Genomic DNA, 17,648 nt, shown 5'->3' with positions numbered 1-17,648 from the left:
AGATAAAGTAAAAATCCGAGAGAGGAGGAAGAGGAAACTGCATGGAGCTCGGTTCTATACTACACATGGGGCTGCCTGGCATCAGAGTTGACTGGAGGTCAACCATTTTGGTTTAATTGAGTGGGGATGTAGTGTTGCCCTTTATTTAGTGAGTCCGGTTCTCAGTGTTGTGGGATCAAGGTCATTTCTTTGACCATTAGGGCTACTGAATGGAGACTTAGACTCATGCCATAAAAATTGCTCTTGTCTTTGGACCCTGTGGATTGAAGAGAGAAGAAAAGCAGTGCTGGGGGTGAGGGCAACGGGTGAAGTTAGGAAAACCTGTCTGTGGCCAATTGTTGGCATCATAAAATAGGAAAGGCCTGGGAGATGCAGGGCCTGCAGATGAAGGCCTGGGCGTAAGGCAGCCTAGGCCGGAGATCACTAAGGTGCGTTCTCAGCCAATTGCTGAGTAACCTAGGCAACCACTCATTTGGTCTGGAAGTCTGTTTCCTCACCTCACCTGGTGTAGGCATTTCAAATTGAGTTCAGGCCTACCCACTAAGGCCCATTCTGACAAGATCTTGGCCACTGACATTTGACTGAAAATACACCCACTCTGAGCCATAGATCCTTGAAAATGGGTGTCAGTTCGTGAGCTTCTAGTTGTTGGAACAAAACATTCTTTTCCGTTTAAGAGGAGTTGTCTGAGATAGACCTGCCAACATTTTTCATCGTGTGTAATAGCATTCAAGAAAAGCAGAACTTGGAGTTTCTCTGTTTCATTTTGTTTTATTTTTCAGGACCCTAAATGGTTTAATTACCTTGTCCTGGGTTTCATAATAATTCCTCTTTGTGCTTTCATTTTTTCCAGCTAGGGTATTGACTTAGAGGCTTCATTTGCTCATTTCAAATGCAGGAATACTATGATAACAGTATCTTAAATATTGTGAGTTAATAAGATGTAATAAACCATAGAAAGTTTAAGTACAAAGAAGTTGAAATGAGTCTTTGTTAGATTTTTTCCAGTAAACCTCAGCATCTTAGTAAACCAGACTAAAATATAAAATGGATGCATAGTTCAGATTTGCTCTATGACTTGATAGGTTATTAAATTTTTAATTAATAGGGGAATTATATTTTAGCCAGATTTACTAGGATGCTAAGACTTATCATAATATTCTTCATTAAAAAGTGTCAACATGTGAAACTTTTATTTGTTAAAAATGCTAATAAACTAATGTTAAGTATTTTAATATTTTCATTTAATGAAGGTTTGACATAGCCTCCATTTAGGTCTGTACATTTCCGAAAGGAGTTTTTGCATCTTACATCTCTTCCCAAAGAATTCTTCAATCTTTAGTATATACCACATCACACGACTGTTTTCCCATCTTTCAGGGACTCAACTTGGATTCCTTTTAAATATTCCTTGAGTTTGAAGAACAAAAAGAGGTCTGGGAGGTGGCTGGATGGGGGGGTGGTTAGAGATCAGGACTGCAGGGTAAAGGTAAGGCTTCCCAGTGAAATTTTCACAGGACAGCCCTGACTGCCTTCGGAGAAGGAGTAGATGCAGTTTCTCTTTGGAGACTTAGCAATCAAGTAATGGGGAAATTTTGTTTCTCAGTGCAACTTTCCTGGATTTTTCTTCACTAACATAGTTGATGATTTTCTTAAAACTTCGTCCCAATAAGCCTCCATGATTATCCTGTGTCTTTCAAGAAAATCTATCAAGATTTCAAATCCGCAAAAGCTGTTTCTATAACCTTCTGAGCTGACCTCTCAGTTTTGAATTTCACTGGCTCAGCAGATCCCCTTAATTCAGAAGACATCCTAAGAATACTAAGAGGGAACCCCGATGGTGGCACAGTGGGTTATACATTGCGCTAACTGCAAAGTCAGTGTTCGAACCCACCAGTCACTCCATGAGAGATAAATGAGGCTGTCTGCTCCCTCGAGGATTTACTCTCTCAGAAGGCTTATGGAGCAGTTCTGTTCAGCCCTGTAGGCTTGAGATAGAACCAAATTGCTGACGGTGGTTTGGGGTTTGGTAGAGAGATTACTATGAATGTATTTCAGAGAGAATTGGTCTGCAGTCATTCACTGATAGCAGATACATGATGAAAGACATTTTGTTCTTAATAAACCCAGGCATAGATGAAGTGGAACTTGCGTAGCATTATTTTTTACTTACCTTCAGACATATCACATAAAAACAAAAGTCACTGACATGGGTCAATGCTGACTCTTAGTGGCCCTATAGGACAGGGTAGAGTTGTGTGTTTCTGAGACTGTAACTCTTTATGGGACCAGAAAGCCGAGTCGCCCAAGGAGCAGCTGATGGTTTTGAACTGCCACCTCGTAGTTCAACCCAGTGAGTCACCATTACACTACAAGGGCTCATATGTCACACAGATATATGTATATCGAGTTGCACACACATAATCATCCTTGTGCCAAAGAATAATTAAGGCAATTCTTTAAAATTTACAAATTATGAGAATTCATACTTAAAGTCACCTAACTATAATACAGCACAAATCAAAGCTGTAGCATTGAGATTTTAGGGATTTTAGAGATATTTGAGCTTTTAGGAAAATATATGAGTTCCTCTTCTAGACAATACAAATTCATTTAAAATTAAATTTGAAGACTCCGTCGCCGGATGGCTGCCTTCATCTATATGTCTCTGCATCCACATAAACAGCTCCTCTTTCCGTGGCGCTTTTTGGTGTGCCTTCAACTTTAGGAGACATTTATTGCATGTTGTTTTCCTTACGGTGACTGTGAAGTTAAAAAACACCTCAGTCGGTAGGTAATCTTCATTGTAACCACAAAGGCCTCTCCTGGGCAAAGGTTCTGCTTAACTTTTGGTGACATTATCATGGACTGCACTCCTGCTGAGGGAGCCACCGCTTTGTCAACATTGCCACCTCCACTTACTCTGAAGGAACACTGCAACCCCGTTAATTCTCAGGAATTCAGAGAACTCAGCAGTGATTTCTCTGTATCCAATACATTCAGGGTAAGCATTCCTCTGCTAACAGCCAAGCCACCAGCCTTGCCATGGAGAACAGTGACCCTTTGCTCTCTCCAGATGCACAGGCACAGAAATCCACACGGTAGGTAGTTCGACTCTGCCCCGTAGGCTCGCTGTGAGTCAGCATCGACTTGAGGGCAGTGAGTTTGGTGTATTGTAGCTGGCTGCTCCCAGGAAACTTAGGAGGGGCCAGCAAGTAAGGGTAGTTGAGCAAAGACAGGGCTCTGCTTCGGAGAGAGGGGTACAGGGCAGGCCACAGAGAAAGTTGGCTGCAGAGTCAGTTGTGACCGGAAGTGGGAAAGCAAGAGAAGGCTGACCACGGAGTAGGACACTGGAAACGACTGGCTGCTTCTCAGTTCCCGGAGAGGAGCGGCTTCATGCCTCTGCGTGAGGCGCCGTGGGTCCCTGTGCAGCATCAGACAGACGCACAGGGCCAGCCTTCTCCGAGGTAAAAGCTACATGCCCTTTGTATGATGTGGCTACTCGTGTCATGCCCACGTGCGGGTTGGCAGTGTATTCTGTGACCAGATGGAGCAGGCCTAGAAGGAACAAGAGGAGAAGAGTGTGTCTTCTTCTCTCGGTTAATATTAAAATCAGTTCCTAGTCCCTTGAGACATGGAAAGAATCGGCAGAATCAGCAGAACAACGCCATGTGTTTGTGAGGACTGTCAGTGTGGAATCAGCGAGAAAGCATTGGGTTCAGCAAGGGTAACTGAAATGAATGAAAACGCTTCCAAATATCACTTCTGTCTGGAAAAAGCATTCAGCAAACGGCAGTTCCCAAGGCTGCTTTTCCACACAGCAGAGATCTCAAAGGGAGTCACCTCAGCCAGATGCTAGGAGTTACTTTTTATGACGGTAAAGCTGTAGTATCAACGACTCTTGAAAGAACAATCGCCTAAGGAAACACTGTGAGGCTGCCTTCGCAAGTTTCTCATTTACAAAATGGTGGCCGTGGTGTCCACTTGCCACGGGGTGCCGGCAGTGGAACGGAGCCGTGCGTGTGCGCACGCGTTGGCACATGGGGGACAGTCTTACAGACCAACTTTTCCAAAAGGAAGATTTACTGGGTCCACACCGTGAGGGGGACTTGTCCTACCAGGTGGGTGCTCACAGTTTCGGGATGAATGAAGTAAACAATCATCAGCCCCTTCAGTGACTCCTGACTCCCACTCTCACCGGGTCCAGTCCCCTGTCCCCACCCCCACACCCAGTGGGGGGGGGGGCGGGGGGCGTCCATGTCTCCAGCCCAACAGCCACCCGACAGCTCGCTCATTGCTCACGTTACCTCTCGCCTCTCCGGGAGGGTGCAGGTCCCCGCTGGCTCCGCGGCTGCCATCAGCCTCCGGGGCGGCTGTCCCCTTCGGGGGCAGCAGGGTGGGCGCCTCTGTGCTTTCAACAGGTACCATGGCCCCCGGCTGCTCCGCACCGGTCCGCCCACACTCGCCCCGCAGACAGGAGGGATCACCTGCTCCATGGTAGCATTTTAAACAGAAAAGTGCAGAGAGGGGAAGGGAGAGAGAGAAGAAGCCCTTCAGGCCAAGGCAATGTGATTTGTGACCAACTTTGTTTCTATTTCCGAAGGCTTTGCCCTTCGCGGTGACACGGGGCTGTTGCTATTTCCAGGCAGCCTATCACAGGCCGTGGGCGGGTTCTGTCTCCGTAGGGTTGTTTTTGCCTTCAGATGCAGGTTTGGGAACGAGGGGTTACAGGGCTTGGGGACAGGCGGGCGGTGCTCAGACAGGGCACTGGGCCAGGGCCAGGGGCAGCGAGGGAGGGAGGCCTGCCCCAGAGGAGCGAGCAGGCAGCGGCCACCGCTGGAAGCAGGGCCGCATGCTCACAGATGGTATCAGTTAATCTTGCAGCGAGAGGCACGGTTTTCCAAAGGCGAGCCAGCAGGGAAAGTGTGTCGGGTTTTTTTTTTTCTCAGCCAAGCCTGTTACTCCAGGACTTGGCAGGCCCGCCCGGGCACACAGAGAATGAAACAGCTTGCTGTGTAACCTGTTTGGGGTCTAGGTCATGTCTTAGACACTCTCTCTTCCAAAGCCGACCCGACAAGTTGAGACCTGAGACCAGAACATGCGAAACTCCGAATGCACACGTTCTGCAACCTTTTAATATTCTGGGTGGGGAAAGTCATCCCTCTTTTTAATGCATCATTTTCTTCAGCCCCAGATCTCCTGTCAGATGGAGCATCTGCTGGGGAGAGATGCCTGGTCAAATGACTGCCTGAGTAGGATCCGAAGCAAAATCAGGGTACGCCATGGGAAGAAGGAAAAAAATCTGACTGATGGAGTTCATTTCTATAAATATATTTCTCCTCAGTTGTATGTTAGCAGATCGTATTTACCGAAAAACCCGATAAAGCACATGTACTCAGAAAATCATTAGAAGAAGAAACTAAAATTTATGAAGAGTTCATCATGTGCCGAGAAGTTCTGGGGCTCCGCTGGGTAAGTGTGGGTTTGCTAACCACAAGGTCAGTGGTTCAAGCCCACCAACTGCTCCTAGAAGAAAATGGGCCTACCTGCCCCTGTAAGGATGTACAGCCTCCGAAACCCTGCAGATGGGTGCTATGGGTCAGAATTACCTGGATGGCAGTGGGTTTCCTCGGAAGGTTAGGATGTGCCAGCAGTTGGCCTGGGAATCCTAATTCAAGTGATTGACTTGAGACTCAATTCCTGGCTGAAACAGGGGCCTGCTGATACAGCAGTGACGCTCTCGGCTACTAACAGAAAAGCCGGTTGTTCAAGCCCATGAACGAACCTGTCGGGCGCATCGAGGGAGACAGACGCAGCCATCGTCCTAAATGCACAGCCTGGGAACCGCCACGAGGCAGTTCTGGTCTAGCTTGCAGTCACTGTGAGCTGACAGCAGCGTGTTTACTTTCATGGGTGGCAGTGAGTTTGGCTTGGGGAAAGTCCATGCAATTGATCTATGGTCGGCTTTTCAGGTTTGTTCTCCTCTGATGTTCTTGGCTTTTACTCTTGTAGCCTTTCTTGGCCCTGAGAAGATGCCCTGCAACATGGCGTCAGTCCTGGTTGTGTCTCTAGAGAGAAAGTAAGCTGTGTGATGCCACAGTGGGACCATGTAGTACTTACTTGGGCATTGGGGCTGGACAATTGCTAAGCTCTGAATTAACTTATTACCTCACACTTGTCCATCACTAGATAGTTTCACATTTTTCTCTCCTGGTCAAGAGACAAATGCAATGAATCTGCAGTAGCTCTAGTCATGTTTATAACACGACTATTGTATGTGTGCTGCCTGGTGTTATCAGGTGCTGTCCAGTCCGCCTTGCCTCATATCGAACCCGTGGACCACAGGATGAAGAAGCACTGTGGACGCAGTCCGATGTCATCTTTGTGATTGCTGTCATGTTTGAGCCCACTGGGGTAGCCACTGTGTCAGTCCCTCATTGGGACTCTTTTCCTTTTTTCGCAGATCCTCCACTCTACCAAGCATGAGCTTGATTTTGACTCCTGGCCATCCATAGGACAAAGTAGAACTGCCCCCTTGGGATATCTGAGACTATAAACTTTGTGGAAGCAGAAATTCTCATTTTTCTCCCACAGAGAGGCTGGTGGGTTTGAACTGCTGACCTTGAGGTTAGAAGCTGAGCACATAGCCTGCTATGCCACCAGGGCTCCTATCAAGCATGCTAGTACTAGAAAATGGACATACACCAAGCCTAGCTCGGTCCTCTCCCCTTCAAGAGGGTGGTTGCTTCAGAATGTGCTAACTAAAGAATATACAGTGTAAGGATAGCTTAGGCAAATATTTTTTATTTGTTCCCAAGGTGTGTTGCAATCGTAAAAGCAGTTGTTACTTACACACAAGGCACACACATTTCTCACCAGCTCACCGTGTTCCTTAGGTTTCCATCTTCTTTCTGCTCAGAACCAGTGAGTGACCTTAGAGGAAGGAAATGCTCTGGCAATGGCTCACTTGACAATTGTTTTTTGTTTAATGAGAGCAGACCTGCGTCTCTAGCAATTTCTTGGCACTGTAGGAGTGTCATGGGGTGTTTGCGGTGGTATTTGACTAAGCAGGGGATAAATATAACTTCAAAATACTGTTGCTGTTAGGAACTATTAAACAATCCCCACTCCACTTTCTGTCGCTTAGGCATACAGCAATGCCAAAAAAAGGCAATCAGTGCTGTTGACCACATCCCTTCTTGATTCACCTAATTCTGTTCCTTGTTCCACTATTGACTTGACACAGACCACTGATCACCTCAGTCCCTGGACTGTTATAAGAATGTCCTAGGCAATGTAACTGAGAGGAACCACTGAAACCCAACTGAAGGCTGCGCATGACAGTGGGACAAGAGGAAAGTCAACGGAACTAGAGGAAAGAGGAGGCAAAGGGCATTTATAGAGGTCTAATACAGGCATGTACATGTATAAATATATTTATATGATGATGGGGAAATAGATCTATGTGCATATATTTATAGGTCTAGTATTAAGGTAGCAGATGGACATTGTGCCTCCACTCAAGTACTCCCTCAATGCAAAACACTTTGTTCTATTAAACTGGCATTCTATGATGCTCACCTTCCCAACACTATTGCTGAAGACATAGTGGGTGCATAAGCAAATGTGGTGAAGAAAGCTGATGGTGTCTTGCTATCAAAAGAGGTAGTGTCTGGGGTCTTAAAGCCTTGAAAGTAAATAAGTGGCCATCTAGCTCAGAAGCAACAAAGCCCAGGTGGAAGAAGCACACCAGCCTGTGTGATCATGAGGTGTCAATAGGATCACGTATCAGGTATGAAAGAACAAAAAATCATATCATTGTGAATGAGGGGGAGAGCAGATTGGGGACCCAAAGCCCATCTGTAAGCAACTGGACAACTCCTTACAGAAGGGTTGCAGGAAGGAGACGAGCCATTCGGGGTGTAGTGTAGCAACAATGAAACATACAACTTTCCTGCAGTTCTTTAATGCTTCCCCCCCCCCCAATTATCATGATCGTAATTCTACCTTACAAATCTGGCTAGACTAGAGGATGTACACTGGTACAGATAGGAACTGGAAACACAGGGAATTTAAGACAGATGAACCCCTCAGGACCAGTGTTGAGAGTGGCGATACCAGGAGGGTGGAGGGAAGGTTGGGTAGAAAGGGGGAACCGATTACAAGGATCTACATATAACCCCCTCCCTGGGGGATGGGCAACAAAAAAGTGGGGGAAGGGAATCGCCAGAGAGTGTAAGACATTACAAAATAATAATTTATAAGTGATCATGGGTTTGTGGGAGGGGGTTGGAGAGGGAGGGGACAAAAAGAAGAGCTGATGCCAAGGGCTCAAGGAGAAAGCAAATGTTTTGAGAATGCTGATGGCAACAAATGTACAAATGTGCTTGACACAATGGACTATGTATGGATTGTGTTAAGAGTTGTATGAGCCCCCAATAAAATGATTTTTAAAAATAAAGACATTTAATTTTTTAAAAAATGGCCTAGAGAGCCCCTTCTGCCTCCCAGACGTCACAAGGGAGAAAGAGAATCACAATCATCAGCAGCAGCTCAAGGCTGATTCCTATCAGACGGAGGTCCAGCCTGGCTCTACCCCCTAGCCTTCCTGCCAATTCTGACTGCAGCTGTGTGTGTGATACCCCCTCCTTCTCTTACAGTTTCTATCTGTCATTGCAGTGGCCATGCAGAGCCCATAAATCACACTCATGATTATAGCTTTTGTTAAAGAAATTAATTCAGGATTGGAATTCAGGGTTGGATATCGCTCTTTCTGTCAGAGACCCTTTTCTCAGTTGTGACCGCAGCCTAGCATAGCATGCCTCTCTGTGGTCCGTGACCTCTCAGTCTTGCTCCGGTACGTGTTACAACGCTCCTTTAGCTCTCCTGATGAATGCCCACAGGCCATTCCACCCCAATACGACTTTGCCTGAAGGGATTCGGCTCTAGCTCCAAAGTTAGGCAAAGCTAACTCCTCCCAATTAAGTACCCCAGGCTACCCGACTCCACAAGTGAACTTTCTGCCCAGAAGCCCTTGATCGTGGGCCAGGAAACTGGCTGCTCCATCACTTGCTCTTGGTTCTGTTGCCTCTGCCCCCAACAATTCCCTGGAGCCACATTCCTCTGTCTCCCAGAGTGAGAAGATTTGTGTCATGGGATCTCAGCGTACAAAGGATGCACCCACTCCTGGTGCTACTTCTTAAGGGTAGTCGAATCCCTTGTTCCTGCTTCTGAAATGGCTCATGTTATGGGCAGCAGGATGGCATGTGGGTGCTCCATCGCCCCTTTTTGCATGTTTCCACCTAATCATGTGGCGGTAATAATGAAGACTGTGTTCACGAAGAGGCACCTCACTTCATGCATGATCCAGAAACTACTCATTTCACTGAAAACTGTAGAGAAAATTCTTTCACTCAGGTTAAAAGGGGGCATTCTTGCGCATGCATTGATTTGACTGAATCTAACTTACCTGCTTCATGGTAAACTCCATGAGAAGATGGGCCTTGTCTATTTGGCTCATTAAGTTCTCTCCCATGTGTTAGAGACAGAGTAGTGACTCAGTAAACATGCATTGACTCATGAACTTAGACCTTCAAATCGAGTTATCTTTAGCATTACTAGATTATAAGCTTCCAAGAAGGCAGGCTGTGTATCCGTTTCATACCTTTGTTCATCTTGATATCCCCAGCTCTACTGAGCACCTGGTTACTTGCTGCCATCGAGTCAATGCCAATACACAGTGACCCCATAGACAGGCTAGAACTTCCCCTGTGGGTTTGTGAGTCTGGAACTCTTTATGGGAGTAGACAACCCCCATCTTTCTCCTGTGAAGTGGCTAGTGCTTTTGAACTGCTGACCTTGCTGTTAGCAGCCCAATGCATAACCACTATGTCTCCGGGGTTCCTGTAGACTTTCAATAGATCTTTGTTAGATCATTGATTGCTGACAAATTAGCGTCTGTTGTTGGGTGCCATTGAGTTAGTTCCAACCCATGTGACCCTATGCACAACAGAACAAAACCCCGCACTGTCCAGTGCCAGCCTTACAATCGTCCCTCTGCCTGAGCTCATGGATGCAGCCACTGTGTCGATCCATCTCATCGAGGTGGCCCCTCTATTTTACTGTGGCCCCTCTATTTTACTGCACATGGTGTCTTTCTCCAGGGACTGGTCCCTCCTGACAATATGTCCAAAGTATGTAAGACAAAGTCTTACCATTCTTGTCTCTAAGGAGCACTCTGGCTGTATGTCTTCCAAGACAGATTGGTGTGTCATTTGAACAGTTCATGGTACTTTCAATATTCCTCTCTGGTGCCACAATTCAAATGCACCAGTTCTTCTATGGTCTTCCTTAGTGTCCAACTTTCACATGCATATGATACAAAGGAGAATCACATGCCTTGAGTCAGACACCTTAGCCCTCAAAGTTACATCCTTGCTGTTCAGTATTCTAAAGAGGTCTGTGCAGCAGATTTATCTAATTCAATATGTCTTTTGATCTCTGGACTGCTGCTTCTATTAGCATTGATTGTGGATCTAAGCAAGACGCAATCCTTGACAACTACAGCCTTTCCTCTGCTTATGATGGTATCTATTGATCCAGTTGTGAGGATTCTGGCCTTCGTCACATTGCCTTGTAATCCACACTGAAGGCTACAGCCCTTGATCTCCATCAGCAAGTGCTTCAAAGCCTCCTCGCTTCCAGGAAGCAAATTGTGTCACCTGCATACCACAGGTTGTTAGTAAGCCATCCTCCAGACCTGATGTCACACTCTTCTTCACAGAGTCAGCTTCTCTGATGATTTGCTGAGCTAGCTCCAGGTGCTGAGTAACCACTCAGCTCCTCAATATCAATACTTTACCTAGTGATTTCTTAGGACTTTATCTTTCCTCTCTCCTTTCTGCTGAGTCCCTTAGAAAAATAGTTTACCCAGGACATCCTTCCCTTTGGAATTTGAGTTCCTACCATCATTTGAAGCTAAAGCATTACCCAGACCCCCACTTACTTTTACTACCTACCACTTTAGGCCATGACTCATAGACAATATTACCAAAAGTAAAAATTCATGACACAGCTAGTGACTGAAAAGGCATAAAAGAGGGGATGAGAAGAAAGAAAAGAGAGCATCTACTATACATTGACTGTAAGTGTGCTACCTTAGACCTCTTTGAAGTGTTGAAAAGTAAAGATATTACTTTGGGGACTAAGGTACACCTCATCCAAGTATTTTCAATAGCTTCATATTTGAATATTGAGTAAGTAAGACCAAAGAAGAATTACTACATTTGAATTATGCTGCTAGTGAAAAAATTTAAAAGTATTAAAAGAATGAATACAAAAGTATTTTTAAATTATTAAAAGAATTTTAAAGTATTAGGAGAATCAAAAGTATTCAAAGAATTTTAAAAGAATTTGGACTGCCCAAAGAACAAACAAATCTGTCTTGGAAAAAGTGCAGCCAGAATGCTCCTTAGAAGTAAGGATGGCAAGATTTCTATCTCGTGTACTTTGGACAGGTTATCAGGAGAGACTGGTCCCTGGAGAAGGCCATCGTGCTTGGTAAAGTAGAGGGGCAGCGAACAAGAGGAAGACCTGTGACAAGATGGACTGACACAGTGGCTGCAACAATGGTCTCAAACATAAGAACAATTTTGAGGATGGCATAGCACTGTGCTGTGGTTCATTCTCTTGTACATAGGGTCACTATACCTCAGAACACACTGGATGTCACCTAACAACAACATAAAGGCAGACTAAACTAGGTGTTGGAGAATTAATTCGGACTCCAGGCAAACCCGTATTAGTGTATTAGTGAAGCATAATTGCACCTCATAGGCCCTTCAGACCTGACCTCTCAGAAGCAAATGTCCAGGCCTTCTGGCGGTGTAGCGATTACTCTTTGGGCCGTGATTCACAAGGTCAACAGTTCAAAACCACTAGCCATGCTACACAGAGAGAAAACAGGGCTTTCTATTTCTGTAAAGAGTTACAGTCTTCATGGGAAAGGGGGATGAGGGGGCAGGGAGGTGGTGCTGACTATCCAAGGGACAGGGGAGCAATAAGTGATCCAAAATCAGTAGCAAGAAGGGTATGAGTGGCCTGGTGTGGAGTCAGCAAGGACAAGGTAACCGAGAGAAATTACTGAAACCAAAATGAAGGCTGAGCATGATAGTGGGATGAGGAAAGTAAAAGGAAATAGAGGAAAGAACTAGGTGACAAAGGGTATTTATAGAGGTCCAAAGACTGGAATGTACATATGTAAATATATTTATATGAGTGTGCGGAAACAGATCTATGCACATATATTAGAGGTTTAGTATTAAGGCAGCAGATGGACATTGGGCCTCCACTCAAACACTTACTCAATGCAAGAACACTTTGTTCTAATAAATTGGCATTCCATGATGCACACCTTCCCGACACGGTTGCTGAAAAAAATGTGTGCATAAGCAAATGTGGTGAAGAAAGCTGACAGTGCCTGGCTACCAAAAGATATAGTGGCTGGGGTCTTAAAGCCTTGAAGAGAAACAAGAGGCCATCTAGCTGAGAAGCATCAAAGCCCACATGAAAGAAGCACACCAGCTTGGCTGACCACAAGGTGTAGAAGAGACCTGTTGTCAGGCATCACAGAGCCAAAAAACATATCAGTGGGTACTCACCTTCCTGATACAACCAATGAAGACAAAAGTGTGCATAAGCAAATGTGGTGAAGAAAGCTAATGGTGGCCGGCTATCAAAAGATATAGTGTCTAGGGTCTTAAAAGCTTGAAGATAAACAAGTGGCCATCTAGCTGAGAAGCATCAAAGCCCACATAGAAGAAGCAAACAAGCCTGTCTGACCACAAGGTGCAGAAGGGACCAGTTATCAGACATCAAAGAGCTAAAAACCATATCAGTGGGTGCCCACCTCCCTGATACGATCAATGAAGCCAAAAAGTATGCATAAGCAAATGTGGTGAAGAAAGCAGATGGTGCCCAGCTAAACAAGTGGCCATATAGCTCACAAGCAACAAAGTCCACATGGAAGAAACACACCAGCCTGTGTGACCATGAGCTGTCGAAGGGATCAGATATCAAGCATCAAGGAACAAAAAATCATGTGCCAAGTGAAGACTCAAGGCCCAATGGTAGCCAACCGGACACCCCTTGCTGAGGGGTTTTGAGGAGGAGATGAACCAGGCAGGGTGCAGGGTAGCAACGATGAAACATATAGCTTTCGTCTAGTTCTTAAATACTTCCTCCCCCACCCCATCATGATCCCAATTCTACCTTTAGATCTGGCTAGACCAGAGGATGTACATTGGTACAGATAGTAACTGGAAACACAGGGAATCCAGGAGACAGATGACTCCTCCAGAACCAGTGATGAGAGTGGTGATGCCTGGAGGATGGAGAGAATGTGGGGTAGAAAGAGGGAACTGATTATAGGAATCTACATATAGCTTCCTCCCTCGGGGAGGGACAGCAGAGAAGAGGGCAGGGGGAGACAGTGTAACATATGACAAAATAATAATAATAATTATGAATGATGAAGGGTTCACGAGGTGCGGGGGGTGGGGAGGGAGGGGGAAAATGAGCAGCAGTTATTAAGGGCTCAAGTAGAAGGCAAATATTTTGAGAATGATGATGGCAACAAATGTACAAATGTGCTTGACACAACGGGTGTATGTGTGGATTGTGATAAGAATTGTACAAGCCTCCAATAAAATGATTTTTAAAAAAGGAAAAAAGAAAGAGTTACGGTCTTGGGAACTCAGAGAAGCAGTTCTATCCTGTCCTTTAGGATCACCATGAGGTGGCACGGACTTGATGGTAATGAGTTTTTTGGTTTGTTTTCTTCAATGGTGCGCTGAGTGGGTTGAAGCCACTGATCTTTTGTTCAGTAGCTCAGGACTTAAGGATTTGCACTACCCAAAGATTCTAAACATCTTCTATGCACCAAAATGATTTTTGAAAATCTAAACCTTTTATAGAAATTTAAACAGAGAAGCTTACACTCAACATTTTTTAAAAAGCATTTTTAATGTTTAGTATGACAATTTTGGATAATACAGGAAAATCCAGATTCCACAACCAACATTTTACAAAACTTGTTGCCTTACATATCTGTATGCTATTGACAGACACCTGGATGCGTTCCAATGTTGTGCTCATCTAAATAAAGCTGTCTGAGCTTTCGGGTACAGCTCTTTTTTAGCAGAACACAACATTTTCAAAGCACAGCTGGGCCAAATCCACTTGATTCCAAGCCCCACATTCTTTCCACTGTCCCCCGTTGCCTCTCTGCACGGGCCCGTTGATGTTTATGTGGACAGTGCCTCAGGAGTTTTAAGCTAACATGGTTCATTGCAGTGTAAATGCAAATGAAAGAAATTCCATGTTTAGACAAAAACAAACACTAAAACACCATTTCAGGAGCACATTCACCTCTTCACAGACATACGCATCCTGGTTTGAATGTTTGGGGTGACATTTATTGTTTTACCACACAGACTATCAGAACAGTTCCTCTCTCTAAAAGTTCTCAACGAAATGTTTTCTCTTATGAATAGAATATTACCAACGATAGCATATTTATGAAAGCTTCACCACCTGTGAAGTGTAATAACATTTATTATGCTATATCCACTTGATGTGTCATGTATCATATATATCTTCCTTCCTAAGAGATCATTAAAAGAAAGATATTGTAGCAATGCAGTAACATGCCATTTCTATTATTTTAAAGGGTAAAGTCAGGGTAGGAAATGACACACCCCTTCCTATGGCCATAATTTTGAAAAGTGTGTGTGCATCACTGTGAGTTGGAATCGACTCAATGGCAGGGAGGTTGAGTTTTTTATATTAGTACAAGAGAAAAGGAACCCGGCAGGTGATGTGTGCTGCAGTGACAAACAATATATGAAAATGATTTTCTTAACAAGCATTCTTAATGCTCTTATAATATCGACTCCATCATGAATATAAACCCGAAGAACAGTTATTTAAATTAACAGCTGTCATACACTATTGTGCAAATTGTACATGTCTGACATGCATGATGTCAGACTGATGAACTTTGAGACTTGTTCTTACACATACTGTAAGTAAAGTGAATGAAATACAAGAGCTGAACAGAGTGTTTAAACAGGTGGCTCTAGAAGACAATGTAAAACATGATAATTAAATGTGAAAATATTTGGGGTTAAGAAACTGAAGGGGAATTACACAGTCTTTCTGGAGCTGAGAGAACTGAAGAAAAATTCAGTACGTGAGGTGTGATCTGGACGGAAGCTGTAGGCAAAATGTTGATCTGCTTAGGAAGCATCAAAAGACGATGGAAAAAATGCAGTCACTGTACCCAAAACAATAGTCAATGTTCAAGCATGTTAGGAGGCGGCATATGAGAAGAGCTTATGGTATTAAAGTAAAGTACAAGGTGGACTGAATGCAGTGGTAAAGAACAAGGCACCAGGTATTCAAAGAACACCAGTTGAGATATTTCAACAAACAGATGTGATGTTGGAAACACTCATATGTCTATGCCAAGAGATTTGGAGACAGCTAGTTTCCTGGCCAACTCACTAGAAGAGATTCATATTTGTGTCCATTCCAAAGAAAGTCTTCTATAGAATGTGTTCATTGTTGAACAATATAATTAATAGCACATGCAAAGTTCATTTTTATTGAAGATCATTTTAAGAACTGCTACAGCAGTGCATCAACAGGGAGCTGCCAGAAATAGAAGCCAAATTCAGAAGAAGGCAAGAGATGAAATGAGGATTATCATTGCTAATATTGGATAGACCTTGGCTGAAAGTGGGGAATGCCAATGTTACCTGGGTTTCATTGACCATGCAAAGTCATTTGACTATGTAGATAGCGACAAATTATGGGCAATATTGCAAAGAATGGGAATTCCAGAACACGTCATTGTGCTCATGTGGAACCTGCCCACTAGGAGGCAGTCATTCAAACAAAAGAACACCGAAAAATCTCATTCAGGAAAAGTATCTTTTCACCACACCCATTCCCTCATAATGCTAAGCAAATAATCTGAGCCGTTTAAATCTATGAAGAAGAATTTGGCATCAGGATTGGAGGAAGGCTCATTAACAACTGTGATATGCAGGTGACTTGCTAAAAGCTAAGATAACTTGAAGTACTCACTGATAAAGACCAAGGACCGTAATCCTCAATGTGGATCAAACAGTACACCTCCACATGGATTAAACATTTGCACAACTAGACCAATAATTACATCGCAATAAAGAGAGAAAATGCAGAGGCTGTCAAGGATCCCATTTTACTTGGATCTGAAATCAACGCCTATGGCAGCGGTAGTCAGTACATCAAATGGCATATTGCATTGTATGAATCTGTTGCAAAAGAACACTTTGGAGTGTTACATAGCAGAGATGTCACAAGGTGTGCCTGATGTGAGCCAGGGTATTTTCAATGCATATATATGCACTTGTGTTATGGTGTCGCAAAGAATATTGAAAATAATCATGGACTTTCAGGAGCACTAAAAAGAAATCTATCGTGGAAGAAGGAAAATGAGAATACTTCTTAGAATTAAGGGTGGCTAGCCTCTACCTGAAGTACTTTGAACATATTATCAGGAGAGACCAGTCCCAGGGAAAAGAAATTATGCTTGGTGAAGTGAAAGGTCAGAGAGGAAGAGGAAGACAGTCCAAGAGTTACATTGACCGAGTGGCTGCAGCAAGGGGCTTCAACATGACAGTGAATGTGAGCATGGTGGAGGACTGGCCCGTGCTTCATCTGACTTGATGGCAATTAACAACAACAGACATGCGCGAAAGCTGGACAATGAATCGGGAAGGACAAAGAAGATTGCTATATATGAACTGTGGTATTGATGAAGTCTTGATGAAAGGTGCTAAAAAAATGAACAAACCAGCCTTGCAAGAAGTACAGCCAGAATGCTCACTGGAGGTGAAGATGGCTAGTTTTGATCTGACAGACTTTGGGCATGTTATTGGGAGGGTGTGTTAGGCTGAGTTGACTAGAGAAACAAATCCAGTGAACTTCATATATGTGTGAGAAAGAGCTTTATATCAAGAGGTAATTGTATATCAGGAAAACATTGCAGCCCAGTCCAACTCAAGTCCTGAAGTTCGATACTAGTCCATAAGTCCCTCTTCAAAGCCATGAAGCCGCATGAAATGATGCAGAATGCAGGAAGATCACTGGCTGGTGGGTGCAAAGTCCCATGGATCCCTTGGTAGGGGCTCTGGTAGCAATCAGGGTGAGCCAACTGGAAGATGAAGGCAGAAAGAGAAGGGGAGGTTCCCAGGGCCCCCTTATGAGAAGGCCACGCCCACAAGGAGGCATGATCGAGCTGTGTCCTGATTGCCAGGCTAGACTCCACCCCTGCACTTTTATATCTCTTCGAGTTGACATGAAATTATGTAACAACAACAGAGGGAGTCCCTGGAGAAGGACCTTATGTTTGGTATGCAGTGAGGCAGTGAAAAAGAGGAAGGCCCTCGAGGCGATGGAGTGGTGCACTGGCTGCAACAATGGGCTCAGAAAGGATAATGGTTGTGAAGATGGTATAGGAACAGGCAGTGTTTCATTCTGTTGTGCGCGTGTTGCTACGTTTTACATCACACTCAGCAGTTCCTAACGACAACACGTTGTAT

General features: G+C 44.4%; 1 protein-coding gene across 2 annotated transcripts in view; it reads right to left on the bottom strand.

Moving 5' to 3' along the window:
- Window positions 1–17,648, bottom strand: part of SLC2A12 (solute carrier family 2 member 12) — a 109,825-nt gene that overhangs the window by 72,151 nt on the left and 20,026 nt on the right. Inside the window, exon 2 of one of the 2 annotated variants that reach the window (XM_075554510.1) lies at window positions 4,308–4,487. The exons of the other annotated variant lie outside the window; for it this stretch is intronic. Coding sequence (XP_075410625.1) covers window positions 4,308–4,487 — 180 coding nt within the window. The remainder of the gene's footprint in view (window positions 1–4,307; window positions 4,488–17,648) is intronic. 2 annotated transcript variants of the gene reach the window in all.

Source organism: Tenrec ecaudatus, chromosome 7, assembly GCF_050624435.1.
Source record: "Tenrec ecaudatus isolate mTenEca1 chromosome 7, mTenEca1.hap1, whole genome shotgun sequence".
In the NCBI taxonomy this organism is placed as follows: Eukaryota; Metazoa; Chordata; class Mammalia; order Afrosoricida; family Tenrecidae; genus Tenrec; species Tenrec ecaudatus.
This window is presented reverse-complemented; position numbering and strand designations above follow the sequence as displayed.